The sequence below is a fragment of the Bombus huntii genome, chromosome 2, assembly GCF_024542735.1.
Source record: "Bombus huntii isolate Logan2020A chromosome 2, iyBomHunt1.1, whole genome shotgun sequence".
NCBI lineage: Eukaryota > Metazoa > Arthropoda > Insecta > Hymenoptera > Apidae > Bombus > Bombus huntii.
In genome coordinates this window covers 7,682,942-7,699,940 of record NC_066239.1, presented here as the reverse complement: position 1 = coordinate 7,699,940, position 16,999 = coordinate 7,682,942, and the positions used below count along the sequence as shown (strand labels likewise).

Genomic DNA, 16,999 nt, shown 5'->3' with positions numbered 1-16,999 from the left:
TGTGTTTGTGAGTAGTATAGTAAGCTCCTTATTTCATTGTACAAGCTAGTTTTCCCTTTAGGCTGTCGCAGCTGCAAACGGTGAGCCACGCAAAAGACGTGCGATTGAGGGATGAGCGAGAATTGAGGCACACGCAGCAAATGTCTTTGCTAGCGCACAAAGACGTTCTAAGTACCTTGCCCCCAGAAGCAGCTGCCCGGCTCGTCAATGCAAATTATACACTCTGTATGTATCCTCAGGCATATTTAACATTTCCAGTTTTCATCTTCCAGAGTATTAAGCAATAGTACGTAGTTAGTAGTTACGTAATAGTACGTAGTTTGGCTTTGTACGTGTTTTGTTTTTCATTATATTTAAAATGTTTTTTTTAATCTTAATCATTATCATAAAAGTGATGTAGTAGAACATTTGATTAGTTTGAAGAGAAATTTAACAAGATATAAAATTTTAGGAAAATGTTTTGTAAGATTTTTATAGAAGTATCAAGGTATTTTTAAAGCGTTGGCTATAAATTTTCTAATTTTCTGCTTACAGCTAGGGATGTTCAGAGTCAGTCGAGCGTTTTGCTGAATTGGCTGTGGGGAAAAAGGTAGTTTTCTAATATCAGTATAGATTAGTTTTGATTAGTTTGAAGAGATAATAACAGTCATTGACCTTTAAACTAATCGTTTCTAATTCTATAAAATATTTGGATGCTTAATCTCAATGTTGAATGAAATTTTTTTCCCTCATCCGTTCCTTTCATTTTATGTCTTAATTTATAAACTCAAGAAAATATTTAGAATCGCGAGACAATGCATTATTATTTCTTTTTTCGAAATTTGTATGTCCAAGAAATGTTTATCATAAGATAATTAATATTAACACGATGTCAACGTAATTGTAGCACGCCAAAGGTGGTGCACATGTGATGGAATATTAATGACGGTGAAGTGAACACCATCCTTGCCTTCTGGATACATTCCTGCCAAGTGCCAACTGCCGGGGCTATTCCTGTAATTAGACTAGATCGAACGAGATAAACGTGATTAAAGATGTGACGCACGTATTCCTGTGATTCAAGGATGCAAAGATGTCTGTATTTTTAATGTGACAATTCTGAGCGTTGGAACATTAATCGCGTCGTGCTTCTGAAGGAGCTTTTCCTGAAGCTTTTAAAACGAAAAAGTCGCTCCATCTCTTCAGAGGAAAAGAGAGTGTGAGAGCATGACTAAACTGTATTATAATCGTTGTATAGCTTTTGTGTTTAGATATAACGAAACATTGCCTTGGAGAAGAACTGTATATTTCAGTTATTTTATTAGCTATGAAATTGTTAATAGTATAAGATGTTTCTCGGGTATCGAGTTCCGATATCTGATGGAAGAATATTTATTCCGATGGTTACTCTTTATAGTTTTTGTAAACAGATTTGTTCAAAATGCGTTTCATGCAAATTCTCTGTGATTTGCCAGCCGTTTATTGACGTAAACGTTTGGTATCAATGGTATCAATGAAATGGATAGTAAATTGAAATAAAATGCTGGCAAAACACAAGATCATCGAAATCTAGATATCGATCGCAAATGGAAGTGCCGTATTTGTTGCTTTTTAAATGCGATGATTCGAACTTTCTATTTCCACGAAATTTTGTACAGAGACAAGAAAGCGTCGGTGAATAAATAAATTATGAAACTGAGGTATTTATTCATAAAAGTGTTTTTATTGTTGATCATTCATGTGACAGATGTCAGTTAAATGAACGCACGTGCGCGTGTGTTTAATTCTGTTAGAAGTGATATAATCTAGTCATAGGTGTAATTTTTGTTTTTAATCAGTATGAATATTTCGTAAGCATTAATTAAGATTGTCGACTATTTACAAATGTTGCGAATTATTCGATGAATTTTTCTCAAAGTACAACAAACTTACTGAACAAGCGGTACCTTTAAACTTAGAATTTGTATTTTATCGTTGTCATCCTATTAACGATATAATACTCCTGTATATCGTATGGATCACGTTTTCTATAGGAAAGTAAAGAACGAGATGACACGAGATAAAAGCCGTGAAACTTGTGTACTCGCTTTCATTTAATACATTTCGTGAATTTATAAATGAACAAGTATCGTGTGTAGTTTAATTATTAGAATTCAAATAGAATATTATTAATATCTTTGCAAAAGAGTACGACGAGTGTAATAAATTTTTACGGTAATTAAAAGAGGTTTAGCGCTCGTGTATCTCATTCGAAGATGTCAATTTATATCTCCGTGTCTAGGCGTATCATTTCGTCTTGTATCTGGTACAATACTAGATATGGAAAATGCTTCTTCGCTGTCATCTATAGTACAAGTGACTCTTTCATGATAATTCTGATATTCAGGATTCCCCAAGTTGTTCGAATTAGTTTTCCGACACTTAAAAGCAATTATTGCTCCAATGACGAAAAAACAAAAAATGATAGATATTACTACGATCGCCTGATCGGCGTAATATTCAGGCTGCTTAATATTCGTATAAGCGAGCATTAATGGATTAGGTTCGGCCCAACTGGTCCAGGTGTTATTCCAAAGCGATGGGTTCGATCTGGGATCTCCATCCAAATTACTAGGAGGTATCACGGTTAATCTGTGCCTAATAAGAATCGTTTCAAATATAGTTAAAATCACAGGATTTCTCTCAGCAAGATTCACCATTTCGCAAGGATCTTGTTCTATATTAAAGAGACATGGTGCTATCATTGGCTCGCAAGGGATCTGTAATAAAATTATAGACAAATTTTTTAGCGGTTTGCAACACAAGATGGTTATAAAACTTATTATAAGTTACGGTATTTTTATCAGTGAAAATAAAAATAAAATAGCGTAGAAAACTTATACGTAACATATGTAATTTCAAATAGGATCTTTGTTCGTACGACACTGACCTTATCTTTCTCTGTAACGTTACACTTTATCTGTGCTTTTTTTCGCATTTCGATAATGTCCTCGCTGGTAAGTATCTTCTCTTGAAAATTGGTTTTTGAAGAAGTATCATACACAATTCTTATGTTTTCTTTTTTCTTTTTGTTTAGTTCCATCGCTTGTTTAGCGGTAATAATACCAGAAATAGCGACACCAGTTTTGCTGTACAACACTTTGTAAGGATCGTATCGAGGGGAAACGCCCTCGGATGGGTCTCCACTTGCCCCAAGCCAGGCGATGCCAGTTTCAGTCCGGCCGATGATATATTTAAAATCGCCTCGTCTAATAGCAGCATAATCAGCGAGGTCATCGATGTTGATCACTATTTCGGATCTGGGACTGATTTTGCCCGACACCAAGGATGGCCAGAGATCGAATCCATCGATGTTTCCGAGTTGTATCCTGTCCACTCCTAAAGGTTACACGAGTTTTGAATAAAATAAACTTTACTGTGTGTCAATCTGATTTTGTAAACGTTTCAATTAATCTAGTGTTTGTTAACGTTTTTAGTAATTTTACCGTAATATCTTGCAATATCAACTTTACTGTGTGTCAATCTGATTTTGTAAACGTTTCAATTAATCTAGTGTTTGTTAACGTTTTTAGTAATTTTACCGTAATATCTTGCAATATCAATATGGTAAAGTATTCTTATAGAGATGTGGATGTAAAGTGACTTATAGCAAAATCTCGATCCTTTTAATAATTTATCTTACAGTTGCTTTGAAAATTTTGCGAGAAATGAGAATTTAATAGAACGCGAATTTCTAATACCGTAGAATGATTTTAATACTTTTAACATTATTCTATTAACCTGCTGCAGATAAAAGTGTAGGTAGCCAATCGGACATGAACATCATTTGATTCGACACTCTTTTAGATTTTCTAATCAGAGGACTCCAGATAGCTGCGACTCCTCTCGTTCCACCTTCCCATGGACTGTCCTTTATCTGGAAAATTCTCAAAATTTCAGCTATTCCAGACGAACGTACAATCGTTCTATGTAGAATATATTTACGCCACGAAGAGGGTAATTGCTGCCTTGATTGCTCAGTATACCGTTGGTTGGTGCACCGTTGTCGCTCATGAAGACTACTATGCTATTTTCCAACATGCCGCGACTTCGCAGTGCGTCCATCACATCGCCAACGCTTTGGTCCAATTTCGATACAACGGCTGTAAGTACAGGTATAAATTATAATATTTGAACTCAGCGCGATGTTAGAATATTATTTCCATGTTTTATTCTTTTAACACGCACACAAAACCTTCAAAAGTACCTTTTATTGTTATCGACGGAAATTGTTTCTTTACTTAGAAAAACGTAGAATTTGATAAGGGAGTACGATAATTGATATTTTAATTGTAGAGTGCTAAATATCTGTTTACATTGCGCTCGCTATTTTGAATTGTTTAAAAGAGCAGATCCGTGGAGGTACGTTGTGAACGCTGTTATTTGAAAATGTTGAAAAACGATAAAGTTAACACTGCGCACGTGCGACGCGAATTCGCGTCTTTCATTTTTCAACTGTTGGCGATGAGAGTATCCTCTAAAAATGTTAACTACACACTTGAATAATACGAAATCGTTATCAATATATTAGATATAATATTGGCTGTGTAGCGGCACTCGACAGTAAACTTTCCAACAGTTTATGTGGCGTGACGCACGACACAAAGACCTTATATCTGCGGACAAGATGATTGCCAGATGTCGATACACCTAAGCACACAGAACAAAATTAGCCTCTACAAGACCGTAATAAAACCTGTCTGGACCTACGGAATCCAACTATGTGGAACAGCAAGTAACTCCAACATTGAAATACTTCAACGCTTCCAATCGAAAACGCTAAGATCCCTAATTGATGCACCTTGGTATGTAACCAATGAAACAATACACCGCGACCTCAAGATACCCACAGTCAAAGAGGAAATAGCAAAATATAGCGACAGATATAGCAAAAGAGTCAACAAACACCGAAACCCCCTAATCACTGGACTACTTGATACGACGGACCAGATTCGCAGGCTGAAGAGGCACTACCCGCTAGACCTAAACGCTAGATTCAATTAGTTATCTAAATTAAGTAATATTTACTTATTTATAATACTTATAAATTATACTTATCTATAATAAGTATTAACTTATTATAAATAATCAGCCATTTCACTGCGCCACGCCAGAAAAATTACTGAAAATTCTCAACGCGAGAATTGATTGTAATTTTAATAAATAAATAAATAAATAAATAAAAAAAAAGCATATCATAATAAGAAACGTTACTAGAAGTATCTTTAAATATGGTCGTTGATTCTTAATAAGTTATTACACTTGTTAAGTGCTATTTGGAAAGTTCATTCCGCTTTTTAAGGAATTTGGTCGACATGAAAGATCATATTGAAAAGTTTTTCGCCGAAAAATCTGAGAGGTTCTGCAAGGATGGAATATTCAAGTTGCGTGAAAGATAGAGTAAGACCGTGGAATAAAATACCTATATATAAAAAACCTATATAATTCAATAAATGTATATCGAATCGAAACGTAAATCGGAACGAACTTTCCCAGCGACTTTTTGAACCTTTTCCAAAAATATGCAGAATTCTGGCTAGATGCTTGTCAGAGCATACCGTCCTCAAAGTGTAAAGGTATAATTGAAGTAGATAATTTGTCAAGAAAAAGGCTAACGTTTACCTGCTTGGATTCTTCTTTCCGGGTCGAGAATGTATGAAAATTTGGCGATCTCTTCGTCCGGTGCTCGTAGCAGTTGATTTTCATTACCTTTATGGACAGCCAAGTGAGCCAGGTATAGAAACATTGGACGTTCAGTATCGTGTTCGTTAATCAGCCGCACAGCTTCGTTTGTGAAGAGATCGGTAGCGTATTTTCCTGCAGTGTCCCATGCCACTGTCAGATTTCGCCTCATATCGAAGCCTTTGTACTCGTTATATAGTGGATCCTGAGGAAATTTTTCTTATACAAAACTGATTTATATAGGTTTTATATTCTAACGTTTCATATTTAGGAAAATAAAATTTTAGAGATGACAAGTTATCACGAAGTTAACTTTCAAAATATTTACCGGTTCTTGCGCGATATGAGTGTAATAATCCTCAAGACCGTTCCAATATCCAAAGTGTGAGTCAAATCCACGATACGTCGGAGTATATTGTTTTTTGAAATATCCTAAATGCCATTTTCCCACAGCGTGTGTTTTATAGCCTATCTCCTGTAAGTACTGAAACGAACATTCGTACGAAAAATATATTAAATTTTGGTCCAAATCGTAGTTTAAGGCATTAAACTTAAATTAATGATTCGCTTAGTGTCTTTAAAATGTTTTCATGTCATCTACAAGAATATGGAATAAAAATATATATGAACGTACATCATATAACACATACATAATTCTCACTTAAAAATGTATCTGTGACCTTCACAGGGCATTTCAAGATCATTGCAAGGTAAAGTAAATATCGGCACGATATGTACCCTTCGAAATCGTACAACATTTGTTTCAAATCCTTTTTCGTGCCATCTATAGTTTCCGAGATATTTACGTATTTCCTGTGATATCGATAACGCGGAGAAAATCATAGCAAATAGTCTCTTATAATTAATTTCGGTAACTTAATCCAGTGATTTGACTAGAGTAAGATTTTCTTATTACAGAAAACATATGAATATTTAATCGAAATTACGATATAATTAAACATATGAACAACTAATGAATTTACGAATTCTGATAATTTGGTACACTCGAGACCATAGGCAATACTAAGTTATTGAAGTACATTTGTGGGAAAGTAATTTAGAAGAATAGTCACGATTAATATACAAAATTATTGTAAATATTTCGAATAAACATGACTGCATTTTTCGATGTATTGCCAGCAGTTACGCCAAATTTTTTTTATTTCAAAGTAGAGAATTTTCTCTATTTAAAAATAAAGAATATATTCTAGTTTTCATTATTTGAATAATTCTATTGTATTCTGATCAAGCAGATTCTGATATTTTAATATTTGCTTTATGGTAAATTTGCTTGATCATGCAAATGATCATGGACTAACAAAGAATTTACTATGATTATACATAGAAGTTATTCGTGAGAAGAATTGTAAAATACTTTAGATAAACTTCCCAATAAATACTATTTAATATAGATAATACTATATTATATAGTTAATATCGCTACTTGGCATTAATAGTGGTACAACTATTAATAAGTGGTACAACAAGAAATGTAAATTTTACAGGACTTTTTAAAATTTATATTTTTGAAAATACTAAATACAGGCTTTATTGATGTAACTGCCGTTTAACGCAAAACTGATGCCACTATAAATATGCCATTTTTCGTGATAGAAATAGAAACATAATGTAGATTTCGTATTTAATAAAAGCAAGTTTGAAATCTTTTTACTTGTGCCACTATCAACTCTCTGTAAATAAGGTATGCAAATATTACTATTAATATATATGTTATATATATAATTATACAGGGTGGTTGGTAACTGGTGGTACAAGCGGGAAGGGGGTACGCGAAAAAAGAAGTCGAAAATATAGAATAAAAATTTTTCGTTTGAGGCTGTGTTTTCGAGAAAATCGACTTTGAATTTTCGCTCGGTACGCCTGCGGTACGTTATAACGGATCTCACTGTAGATCGTTGTCTCGATGGAAAAATTAAAAAAAAAAAGAAAAAAAGCCCCTTTTTTTACGTGGGGAAATCCTGCGGATTTTTATCGGCTAAAACCCCACGGGCGGGCCTAGGTGTAGTTCAGCAACGAGTGAAACCGTTCTCCGGGGGTACTTCCCAAACACTCATAGAAAGCACTACAACATTATAGGCAAGGGGGGGGGCCCCACTTGCCCGTTGTATATACTTCTAAGATGATATTTGGTTTTCCACTTTGGCTTGCCCAGGAGTGGTCTCGAACTCGCGACATCTTACTACCCCATACGCCCTTTACGAGCGTAGCTAGCGAACCCGCCGAGTATTTACTAGTTGTTGACGCATTATGTTCATCAAGTTGTCCTTATACTCTGGTATAAGAAAACTCTGGTCTTCAGTGTTGCTACAACGAACACGTATTTTACAGCTGATAAGATAATAAAATATAGAATATATAGAATAGAAAATATAGAATAAAAATTTTTCGTTTGAGGCTTTGTTTTCGAGAAAATCGACTTTGAATTTTCGCTCGGTACGCCTGCGGTACGTTATAACGGATCTCACTGTAGATCGTTGTCTCGATGGAAAAATTAAAAAAAAAAGAAAAAAAGCCCCTTTTTTTACGTGGGGAAATCCTGCGGATTTTTATCGGCTAAAACCCCACGGGCGGGCCTAGGTGTAGTTCATCAACGAGTGAAACCGTTCTCCGGGGGTACTTCCCAAACACTCATAGAAAGCACTACAACATTATAGGCAAGGGGGGGGCCCCACTTGCCCGTTGTATATACTTCTAAGATGATATTTGGTTTTCCACTTTGGCTTGCCCAGGAGTGGTCTCGAACTCGCGACATCTTACTACCCCATACGCCCTTTACGAGCGTAGCTAGCGAACCCGCCGAGTATTTACTAGTTGTTGACGCATTATGTTCATCAAGTTGTCCTTATACTCTAGTATAAGAAAACTCTGGTCTTCAGTGTTGCTACAACGAACACGTGTTTTACAGCTGATAAGATAATAAAATATAGAATAATAGAAAATATAGAATATATAGAATAGAAAATATAGAATAAAAATTTTTCATTTGAGGCTTTGTTTTCGAGAAAATCGACTTTGAATTTTCGCTCGGTACGCCTGCGGTACGTTATAACGGATCTCACTGTAGATCGTTGTCTCGATGGAAAAATTAAAAAAAAAAAGAAAAAAAGCCCCTTTTTTTACGTGGGGAAATCCTGCGGATTTTTATCGGCTAAAACCCCACGGGCGGGCCTAGGTGTAGTTCAGCAACGAGTGAAACCGTTCTCCGGGGGTACTTCCCAAACACTCATAGAAAGCACAACAACATAGTAGGCAAGGGGGGGGCCCCACTTGCCCGTTGTATATACTTTCTAAGATGATATTTGGTTTTCCACCTTGGCTTGCCCAGGAGTGGTCTCGAACTCGCGACATCTTACTACCGCATGCGCCCTTTACGAGCGTAGCTAGCGAACCCGCCGAGTATTTACTAGTTGTTGACGCATTATGTTCATCAAGTTGTCCTTATACTCTGGTATAAGAAAACTCTGGTCTTCAGTGTTGCTACAACGAACACGTGTTTTACAGCTGATAAGATAATAAAATATAGAATATATAGAATAGAAAATATAGAATAAAAATTTTTCGTTTGAGGCTTTGTTTTCGAGAAAATCGACTTTGAATTTTCGCTCGGTACGCCTGCGGTACGTTATAACGGATCTCACTGTAGATCGTTGTCTTGATGGAAAAATTAAAAAAAAATTTTTTTATTCTATATTTTCGACTTCTTTTTTCGCGTAGGATCACCCCCTTTCCGCATGTACCACCAGTTACCAATCACCCTGTATAAGTTATGCTAATAATACTAATGCAAAGTAGCTATGTAATATTTAATGTAATGTAATATATTATATTATATATTTAGTATAACATAGTATTTATTAAGCTTCCTAATAAATGATATTTTATTAAGATGATAAAATCGAAAGAAACTCACGTTGCGTGATTCGTTCAGAAACCTACCTGCGGTAATAGTTTCTCACTTAGAGGAAGCCCTCGTGGTTCGGTCGGATAGAGAACAGAATGTTGCATACCCAGATGAATCGGGTTTTTTCCAGTCATCAAAGCGGATCTGCTTGGCGTGCACAATGCCGGAACGTAATGATTATTTAAGATGATACCATTGTATGCAAGGGCGTCGATGTTCGGCGTAGGAATTTGATCCGATCCGTGAAAACTTACGTCGTTCCAACCCTATGCAATGATTTTAAATAAACAATTTTTAAGTAATTGAGAATATGATTATTATCGTCTTTTATTTTCAGTACATCTGAATGATATATTATTTAATTTATATTAAATATATATTATATATATATTTATATATATATATTTATATTAAATATATATTAAATATATATTAATTATTAAATATATATATTAAATATATATTTTTAAGTAATTGAGAATATGATTATTATCGTCTTTTATTTTCAGTACATCTGAATGATATATTATTTAATTTATATTAAATATATATTAAATATTAATATATTGAATATAATTTATATTAAATATTAACACCAATAAATGAATATCACGAATATCATTAACGCGGCACGATAAAAGTTGATATGGATTTTGCGAGAAATATTCTTAATAACTAAAAAGATACAAAATTTGTAATTCTTTAGTATATTTATAGTTTTATTTGCAGAATATCTTTCTTCGTATCTGATATAACGTTACTTTGTTTAATTATAACGTCCCTTTTTACGGACACGATATATCGATCCTCTGCTGTTATTTGTACATACCAGATCATCAGCAAGAATAATGATGATATGTGGCTTCTGTTTAGTTTCCGGCGGTTGAAAGTTAATTTGCACTTTCGGCCGCGAAAATAAGGATGTGAAGAAAACTGTGCCCACGGCTGTTACTATTAACTCCGAGAGAAATAGCACGGTAAAAAACTGTAGTATCAATGCGAGGTTCATCTCGAAATCAGCTGCAACAAATAAAATAAAATTTCACATTCACAGAAGCTGATTACAGATCAAATTTAAAAACTGATCCAATCTATTAAGGTACCCACACAGTTCGTAGAATTGATTGTATAATAAATAGTTATAATTTGATTAGCTGCTATCACAAATATTGATTAAGTAAATTACAGGTTTGATTGAAAACGAAGTGTAAAATTTCAAAGTACAAATATCAATAAAATACTATCCCGAGGTTGAAATTCCAACATAAAAGTTAATTACAGAAGGAAATAAATTAATAATTTAACAATAGTATAATACACAATAATGATAATTAATTAATTAAAGTAATTAAGTAAATTAATAATACAATATCGTACATGGTTGGTGATAGTAATACTCCAATATCAGATGTTTCTACGTTTAGTCCAGCACTTGTAACGATAGTACAGTGATAGATGTAGTACCATTGGCATTACTGATTTAAAAATCTCGAAGACCTGGGCTTATAAACGAAATGTTGAACAAAAGAAAAACAAATATCCCTGTTAGGATATTTCTCTAATATATGAGCAGGCAATTGTCTAATCCAAGAGACTAAAGAAAAGCGAAGAGCGTTTTCTACCAGCGTTATTTACCTTATAGTATTTCAATCCATCTTCTAATGGATCCATATATTGTATGTAAATCCATATATTGCCGCCGGTAAATATTCAACAGTAACAGTATTTGTTGCAACAGTATGTGAATTTGTATTAAAAAGTACAAATTAATGGCAAATTAGTAGTTAAAAACAGTACTTACGAAGTTAGCAAATTATACATTGAAATTATCTATTTAAAGAATTAGCTGTAGTATATATATCTTTCTTTTTAATCAAATAATTAAATATTAAATAAATATATAAATAAATAACAAATTAAATATTAATAATTAATTACTTATCAATCAATCCACAGGACTTTTATTTGGCGTATGAAACAACATCAGTAGTTGTATGAATTTAGAAGATCGTTTCGTCATCTCATTTATACAGAGTGGTCCGTAATCATTGATATAATTGGGTGTAGAGTAGTTCTACGAGAAAAAATAAGGCGAAAATATGCAATAAAAGTTTATCATATGACGTTTCGTTTCCGAGAAAGTCAGTTTGGAAATGTGATAACAGGTATATTTAAATCTGGCTAATACCAGACTGAAGAAAAGAAAACGATCGGTAGGAGTTCGGACAATTAAACAGTTTGAGCTTTCCAAATAATAAGATAGTTCCCAAACAATAAAATATTCGCGAGCTTTAACAAATATATTGTTGCAACTTAGCCCTAAGAAATCAACGTCATATATACAACGTCTACTCTTTCTAAGGTGCGCTTAATTCGCTACTCTAAGAATAGAACTATTCTTTGTATTCACTAGAGAAGACCGAACTTTTACGGAGGAATTAAGTTTTAGACATTTCTCCCCATACTAAAGCTAGTCCTTACAGGTAGTGAATATGCTGGTCCGTGCTATAAACATCAGGATGGTCAACTATTCTAAACACTTTCACTGTACGAAGCTATCCTTCATCGATCAATAAAATTGATTACTGAGGTGTTACAGTTTTTCGCATATTTTGAGGCGACTAACGACGATAAAAATCACTTTGTCACTCGGTGATTAATCTATTAGCATTAGAATATTATATATTGGAAAATTATGTTAATTAATAACGTTCTATCGATGACACAATTTCAGCCGCGTTAAATGGAAATGCATAAATATCTTTCAAACACGTGAGAGCGAAGGAAGAAAGTTCTTACGTTCATGGTAAAGGAGAAGAATGACTGTCCTGTATCCAACTATTCGTTGTAAGCTGTACATTTTTTCCGTTTATGTCCGGGTGGCATCTTTCCGTGGAATAAAAGAGATCAGCTTTGTTCGGCTGGTCTTTGCCAACGCGAGAACCGACTGACTGGGAAACTCAAAACGCGTTGGCTTATTACCACTTTAGATTTTCCGTATGGCTAGCGGCGAGGAGCAAAGGGAGGATCTGGAGCATAACGAAAGTGCTGTTCTGGGGGAGGAAAATGAAGGAGGCGAGTGCGAGAAGTCGCAGTGATGCGTCGTGTATGTATACGTGAAAATTCAACATTCCTTTCAAATCACTGTGGTTTTTGTGCATGTAAAATTACTATGCCATGGAAAAATCTTATTTAATAATCTTATGGTATTTAGGCAGAGAAAGAGAGAGGGAGAGAGAGAGATTTTTTAATAAAATAAATGTTAGCACTAAGATAGTTCTTATTTAATAATATTCTCAAATCTATTCTGTTATTATTATTTATATAATGCAATGACACTAGTTGAAAACGAACAACTTTTTATCTCAAGTAACTAAGGTGATATAGCTTTTGATGTAGCATTTCGATTCGACCAATAATTCCGGTGGAATTATTATATTATATTAATGAGATAGTACATATTATGGGTTGGAACGGTGCCACAGTTTGGACAAATACGATTTGAATAATTAGATGGAAACACAAGTAAAGCTTGGAGTAGCCTGCGTCGCGATGTAATTAAATTTTCAATCGGCATGACATTCAAATTGTCATAAGCAGAACGCTGCGAAAACGTTTGCTAATTGTCGCTAATTTCTTCAATTTGTTTCGATTGTTACGTTTCGCTGCTAGTTTTACAAGGAGTATTCCATTATTTCATATTTATCTATTTTTATAGAGTCAAAGCAAAATACTTGCACATATGAGATCGTGCCGATTGGAATATAATATATTTATATTATTACGTTACTTACTTAATAATATTTATTATGATTTAAAATTAGATATGTTTTTAGTCTTTGACATCTCGTATTTCGTTTTATTATAATTTATAATCACGATCTCATCGCGATCTCATGTACGAAGGCTATCTTTTTCAAAGAGTCTCTATATACGACCACCCGTGACTGCAACTGATATAAAAAGCATATGCGCATTGCTATGGTTATTAATTGGATACATACTTTTTGTAATTGAATGAAGATATTATTAAATAATAGAATCTTTATATGTATGCACCTATACAATGGATAAATTAATAAATGGACGTTGGATTTAACGAACCACTATTTATACATTATGATAGATAAATTATGATAGAAGGGATATACAAATATTTTTATTGTCTACTGTATATCATACTATATATACAAGAATGCACTTAATTATTGCTATGTAACTCTACTTAAATGAATGTAGTTGGCTTCTTTCAAATTAAGTAGCAAATTGACTCTGGTGTAAAAAGAAACGACGTAGTGAAACACGATTTATATTGCGAGTAAATTAACCGATATCAAAGATGTAGCTGGATGCGCGTTAATAATGTACAGTACGTGGAAAAAGTAATTAGCAGATGAATTAATTTGATGAAATACAAACTTATATTTAAATACTTCATCCGTTTGTATTCTGAAAGGTATTTATTTTGTAGAAATTCAATTTATTTATTACAAAGTTCATCATATTGTAGTTTTGTTATTTGATATCGGTATAAATATTGGAATAGCAAGGAAAATGTTTTTATGCAATTTTCTCCCAGATTTGGTAAAATATCTTATATAATTCTTTTCGATCTTAAATCCTCGAAGAATGTTTGATTTTTATGGTATTGACAAGAATGTCGTAGGTGCAACTTATTTTATAAGATAAAACGTGTTTTCTTTGTTTCTGTCATTTCTGGACTTTCTTCGAATACAAAATATCGTTGGTCCCTCTGTGCAGCCGTAGCAAATACTATCAAATCCCATATTCTAGAAGTTTGAAGTTTTAAAACATAAATTTCTAAAACTTTGATTTGTAATATGTACTTTTGTATTCCTTATATATTTCTTAGATTTGAAATTTCGTGAGAACGAAACCAATATTTACTTTTTCTCATCATTTATTACTTATTTAAATATTAATTGAAAGATTTGTAATTTAAATTTTTTAATCCAAACTATTCGAAGCTTTCAGATTCTAATGTTGAATTTAAAAATTTAGACGAGGAACCAAATTTAATTTATATTTTAATTATACATATATTGTCGTATATTTTAATTTCTCAACATACGATACAAATCTTTAAGTATATATTATCTACCTAGTATTTATTTACATGTATCTATAGTTTAAATAGACAGACTTTAATAAATCTTATATCATCTTGCGAATGCTAATATGATATTTCAGTCAATGAAGAAGTTAACAAGTATCGATACAATTAAGAGTTTACTAAAATTTTTCTTTATTCTATTGAATATTTGATTTACAATTTGATTTAGTATGGCGCTCGTTCGCTGTGTGGTATTATTTAACAGCCACGTCGCGAACGAGAGCATTTGTATATCGTATTGCAGACTTCAGTCGACGTTTGACTATGGGGTCGCATTGGATGGTTCTCGATCATTAGGTTACGCGCACAAACGAAAAATTGTTGCGCAACATTTTTATCGCTTTCACTCGCATCAATCAAAAGTTCAGTTTCTCCTCCTTCGAGGTATTAACAAAAGAGTCATTGTGTTGTCCATATTTAAAACGCTTATCGTGCTTTCGTAAGTGAAAAGATTGTGGCGCGAAAAATTGTCGCTAGTACGCTCATAGTTTTTGTAGTCGACGCGTGTACCGGAGAGGTTAAGATGAGTGAAACGTAACAGGATTTATTTGTAAACGACGTGAACGGAGTTTATGCACTGATTCGCGTAGTAAAATGTGTACATAGTACACGCGACACTACCTGATTTTCATTAGTTTACATTCACTGCAGTAAACTCGTTTCGTACCTAATTCACGCATTTCAATTTTTCGAAACTCGATGGATATCTTATTTGTTTCTGACACTTTTTCATTAGCACACGCATTTTTGCTTATTGTGTATACCTAAAAACGAGGTTATGTCATAGACATAGTCTTGTACTTTTACTTCCGCGAAAGGTAGAAAATAGTTTCTTACGAACGTAAAATGAAAATGGACTACATAGTTTTCTTAGACGGTAATTTATTCGAAGTGAGTGCATCAACGAAAACCAGATTTACTGATGACGAAGCTGTTACTTTCTACGAATTATTTTACATTTGCAAATATCTCAAGGTAATTAAAATTTGTTTGAAATTTTATTTCATTTTATCGGAACCTTTATTTTATAATTTAGTTCCATTGGATTCAATAGATTCGTTGTAATGGCTGCTCGATGATCCGACTACATATTTCGAACGCGGCATGTATATTAATTGTTGTTGATAATGGTACCTAATAAAAAGTAATCGACAAAAGTAGTATAAAGTATAAATATTAATTTTGTAGATGTTTTTTGTGCAACAATAATGTATTGTGTTAAGTATATAGTTAAGTATTATAGCAATAGTTACTAGATACTAATTAATATTTACTAGTTACTATAAATTTAGCGAATAATAATAATTATTCCATTTACTTAATTGTTCTTCCAGTTTAAAAATAATTGTAATTCTCCATAAAGGAAAAGAAATTGTTATACATAAATATTAAATTGTTGTTGGAATGTAATTTAGAGTATATATCTACAGCAATAAGTCATATATATTACTTTGAAAAGAATCAGATATGGAACAGTGATTAAGGAAGTAGGTAAATATAAGGTATAATTACATACTCGTTAAAAAAACAGAGGGAAAGTAGTAGTATTTTTTTTAATAAACTTTAGAAACATAATAGAAAGTATTAAGAAATAAGAGTGATACGTAAAACGCTTTAGACATAATATGTTTTACTCATTTACATCATACGCAGCCGTATTAATTTTGAAATTATTATATATATAAGATATGAATTCACATAATAATCTTGAAGTTATAATACATAAGATATTAATGAATTGCTAACATTACAATTTTCACATGATTAAAATTACAATGTTTTAAAATTGCAAAAATGCAAATTTTCAGAATTAATTTTACTAATTATATTTTTATAATTATTGATATAATGGAATTATTTTTATACAAATATCGATGTAATATATTGAGTATATAAACTGAATGTTTCTTGGTTACGTTTAACCTACCACCTTGTGCTCAGGAATCAGTTTAAAAACAATCAATTATCTAGGCGAGATTTCGTGTAAAATTCACATGAAACGATAATTGGAATTATTTATTCCATATTATTTATATTATATATATTTTATCCATATTATATTATTATTTATATTATATATATTTAATAAGGTACATAAGAAGGCAAGAACTTACCTTAAAATATAATGGTACACTTTCTTGTTTGCCAGACTGAAGGAGACTGCGATTTATCTAATTCACGCTTAAGTTGCGCGTTCCTACAACCTCGAGAATAGTTTTTGTATTTCGTCCATGAACGATTGT

General features: G+C 32.8%; 3 protein-coding genes and 1 long non-coding RNA gene across 10 annotated transcripts in view; 3 read left to right on the top strand and 1 right to left on the bottom strand.

The window, feature by feature from the left end:
* LOC126874107 (protein lava lamp-like) overlaps positions 1-1,686 on the top strand; it is a 16,782-nt gene extending 15,096 nt beyond the window's left edge. For 5 of the 6 annotated variants that reach the window (XM_050635800.1, XM_050635781.1, XM_050635791.1 and 2 more), the window contains 3 exons: positions 62-225; positions 535-589; positions 887-1,686. In XM_050635800.1, coding sequence (XP_050491757.1) covers positions 62-225; positions 535-589; positions 887-911 — 244 coding nt within the window. In that variant the 3' untranslated portion in view covers positions 912-1,686. The remainder of the gene's footprint in view (positions 1-61; positions 226-534; positions 590-886) is intronic. The other variant, XR_007692666.1, reaches the window with a different exon arrangement.
* On the bottom strand, positions 1,474-16,999 carry LOC126874252 (arylsulfatase B-like). 2 transcript variants are annotated; one of them, XM_050636051.1, is made up of 9 exons: positions 16,871-16,999; positions 10,452-10,642; positions 9,658-9,888; positions 6,029-6,184; positions 5,641-5,905; positions 3,964-4,121; positions 3,760-3,895; positions 2,909-3,357; positions 1,474-2,738 (listed from the first exon to the last, which is right to left on the bottom strand). In XM_050636051.1, the coding sequence occupies exons 2-9, from the start codon at positions 10,629-10,631 to the stop codon at positions 2,238-2,240; spliced, it is 2,076 nt and encodes a 691-aa protein (XP_050492008.1). In that variant the 5' UTR covers positions 10,632-10,642; positions 16,871-16,999; the 3' UTR covers positions 1,474-2,237. The 2 variants fall into 2 exon arrangements, with proteins under 2 accessions (XP_050492008.1, XP_050492000.1); XM_050636043.1 differs by lacking the exon at positions 16,871-16,999 and adding an exon at positions 12,422-13,989.
* LOC126874330 (uncharacterized) lies at positions 4,081-5,206 on the top strand. The gene is made up of 2 exons (XR_007692718.1): positions 4,081-4,123; positions 4,315-5,206. It is a non-coding gene; the product is annotated as an uncharacterized LOC126874330 (long non-coding RNA).
* LOC126874263 (gamma-aminobutyric acid receptor alpha-like) overlaps positions 15,191-16,999 on the top strand; it is a 100,990-nt gene continuing 99,181 nt past the window's right edge. Inside the window, exon 1 of the mRNA XM_050636061.1 lies at positions 15,191-15,731. The gene's annotated coding sequence lies outside the window, so the exon portion shown is untranslated. The remainder of the gene's footprint in view (positions 15,732-16,999) is intronic.

Excerpts from the sequence above, each read along its gene's own strand:
- LOC126874252 (XM_050636043.1), bottom strand. The coding sequence starts at position 12,482 with ATGTACAGCTTACAACGAATAGTTGGATACAGGACAGTCATTCTTCTC. Across the intron at positions 3,896-3,963 it reads GCAATTACCCTCTTCGTGGC|ATAAAGGACAGTCCATGGGA; the intron begins GTAAATATATTC and ends AGAATTTTCCAG. Across the intron at positions 3,358-3,759 it reads TACACTTTTATCTGCAGCAG|GAGTGGACAGGATACAACTC; the intron begins GTTAATAGAATA and ends TGTAACCTTTAG.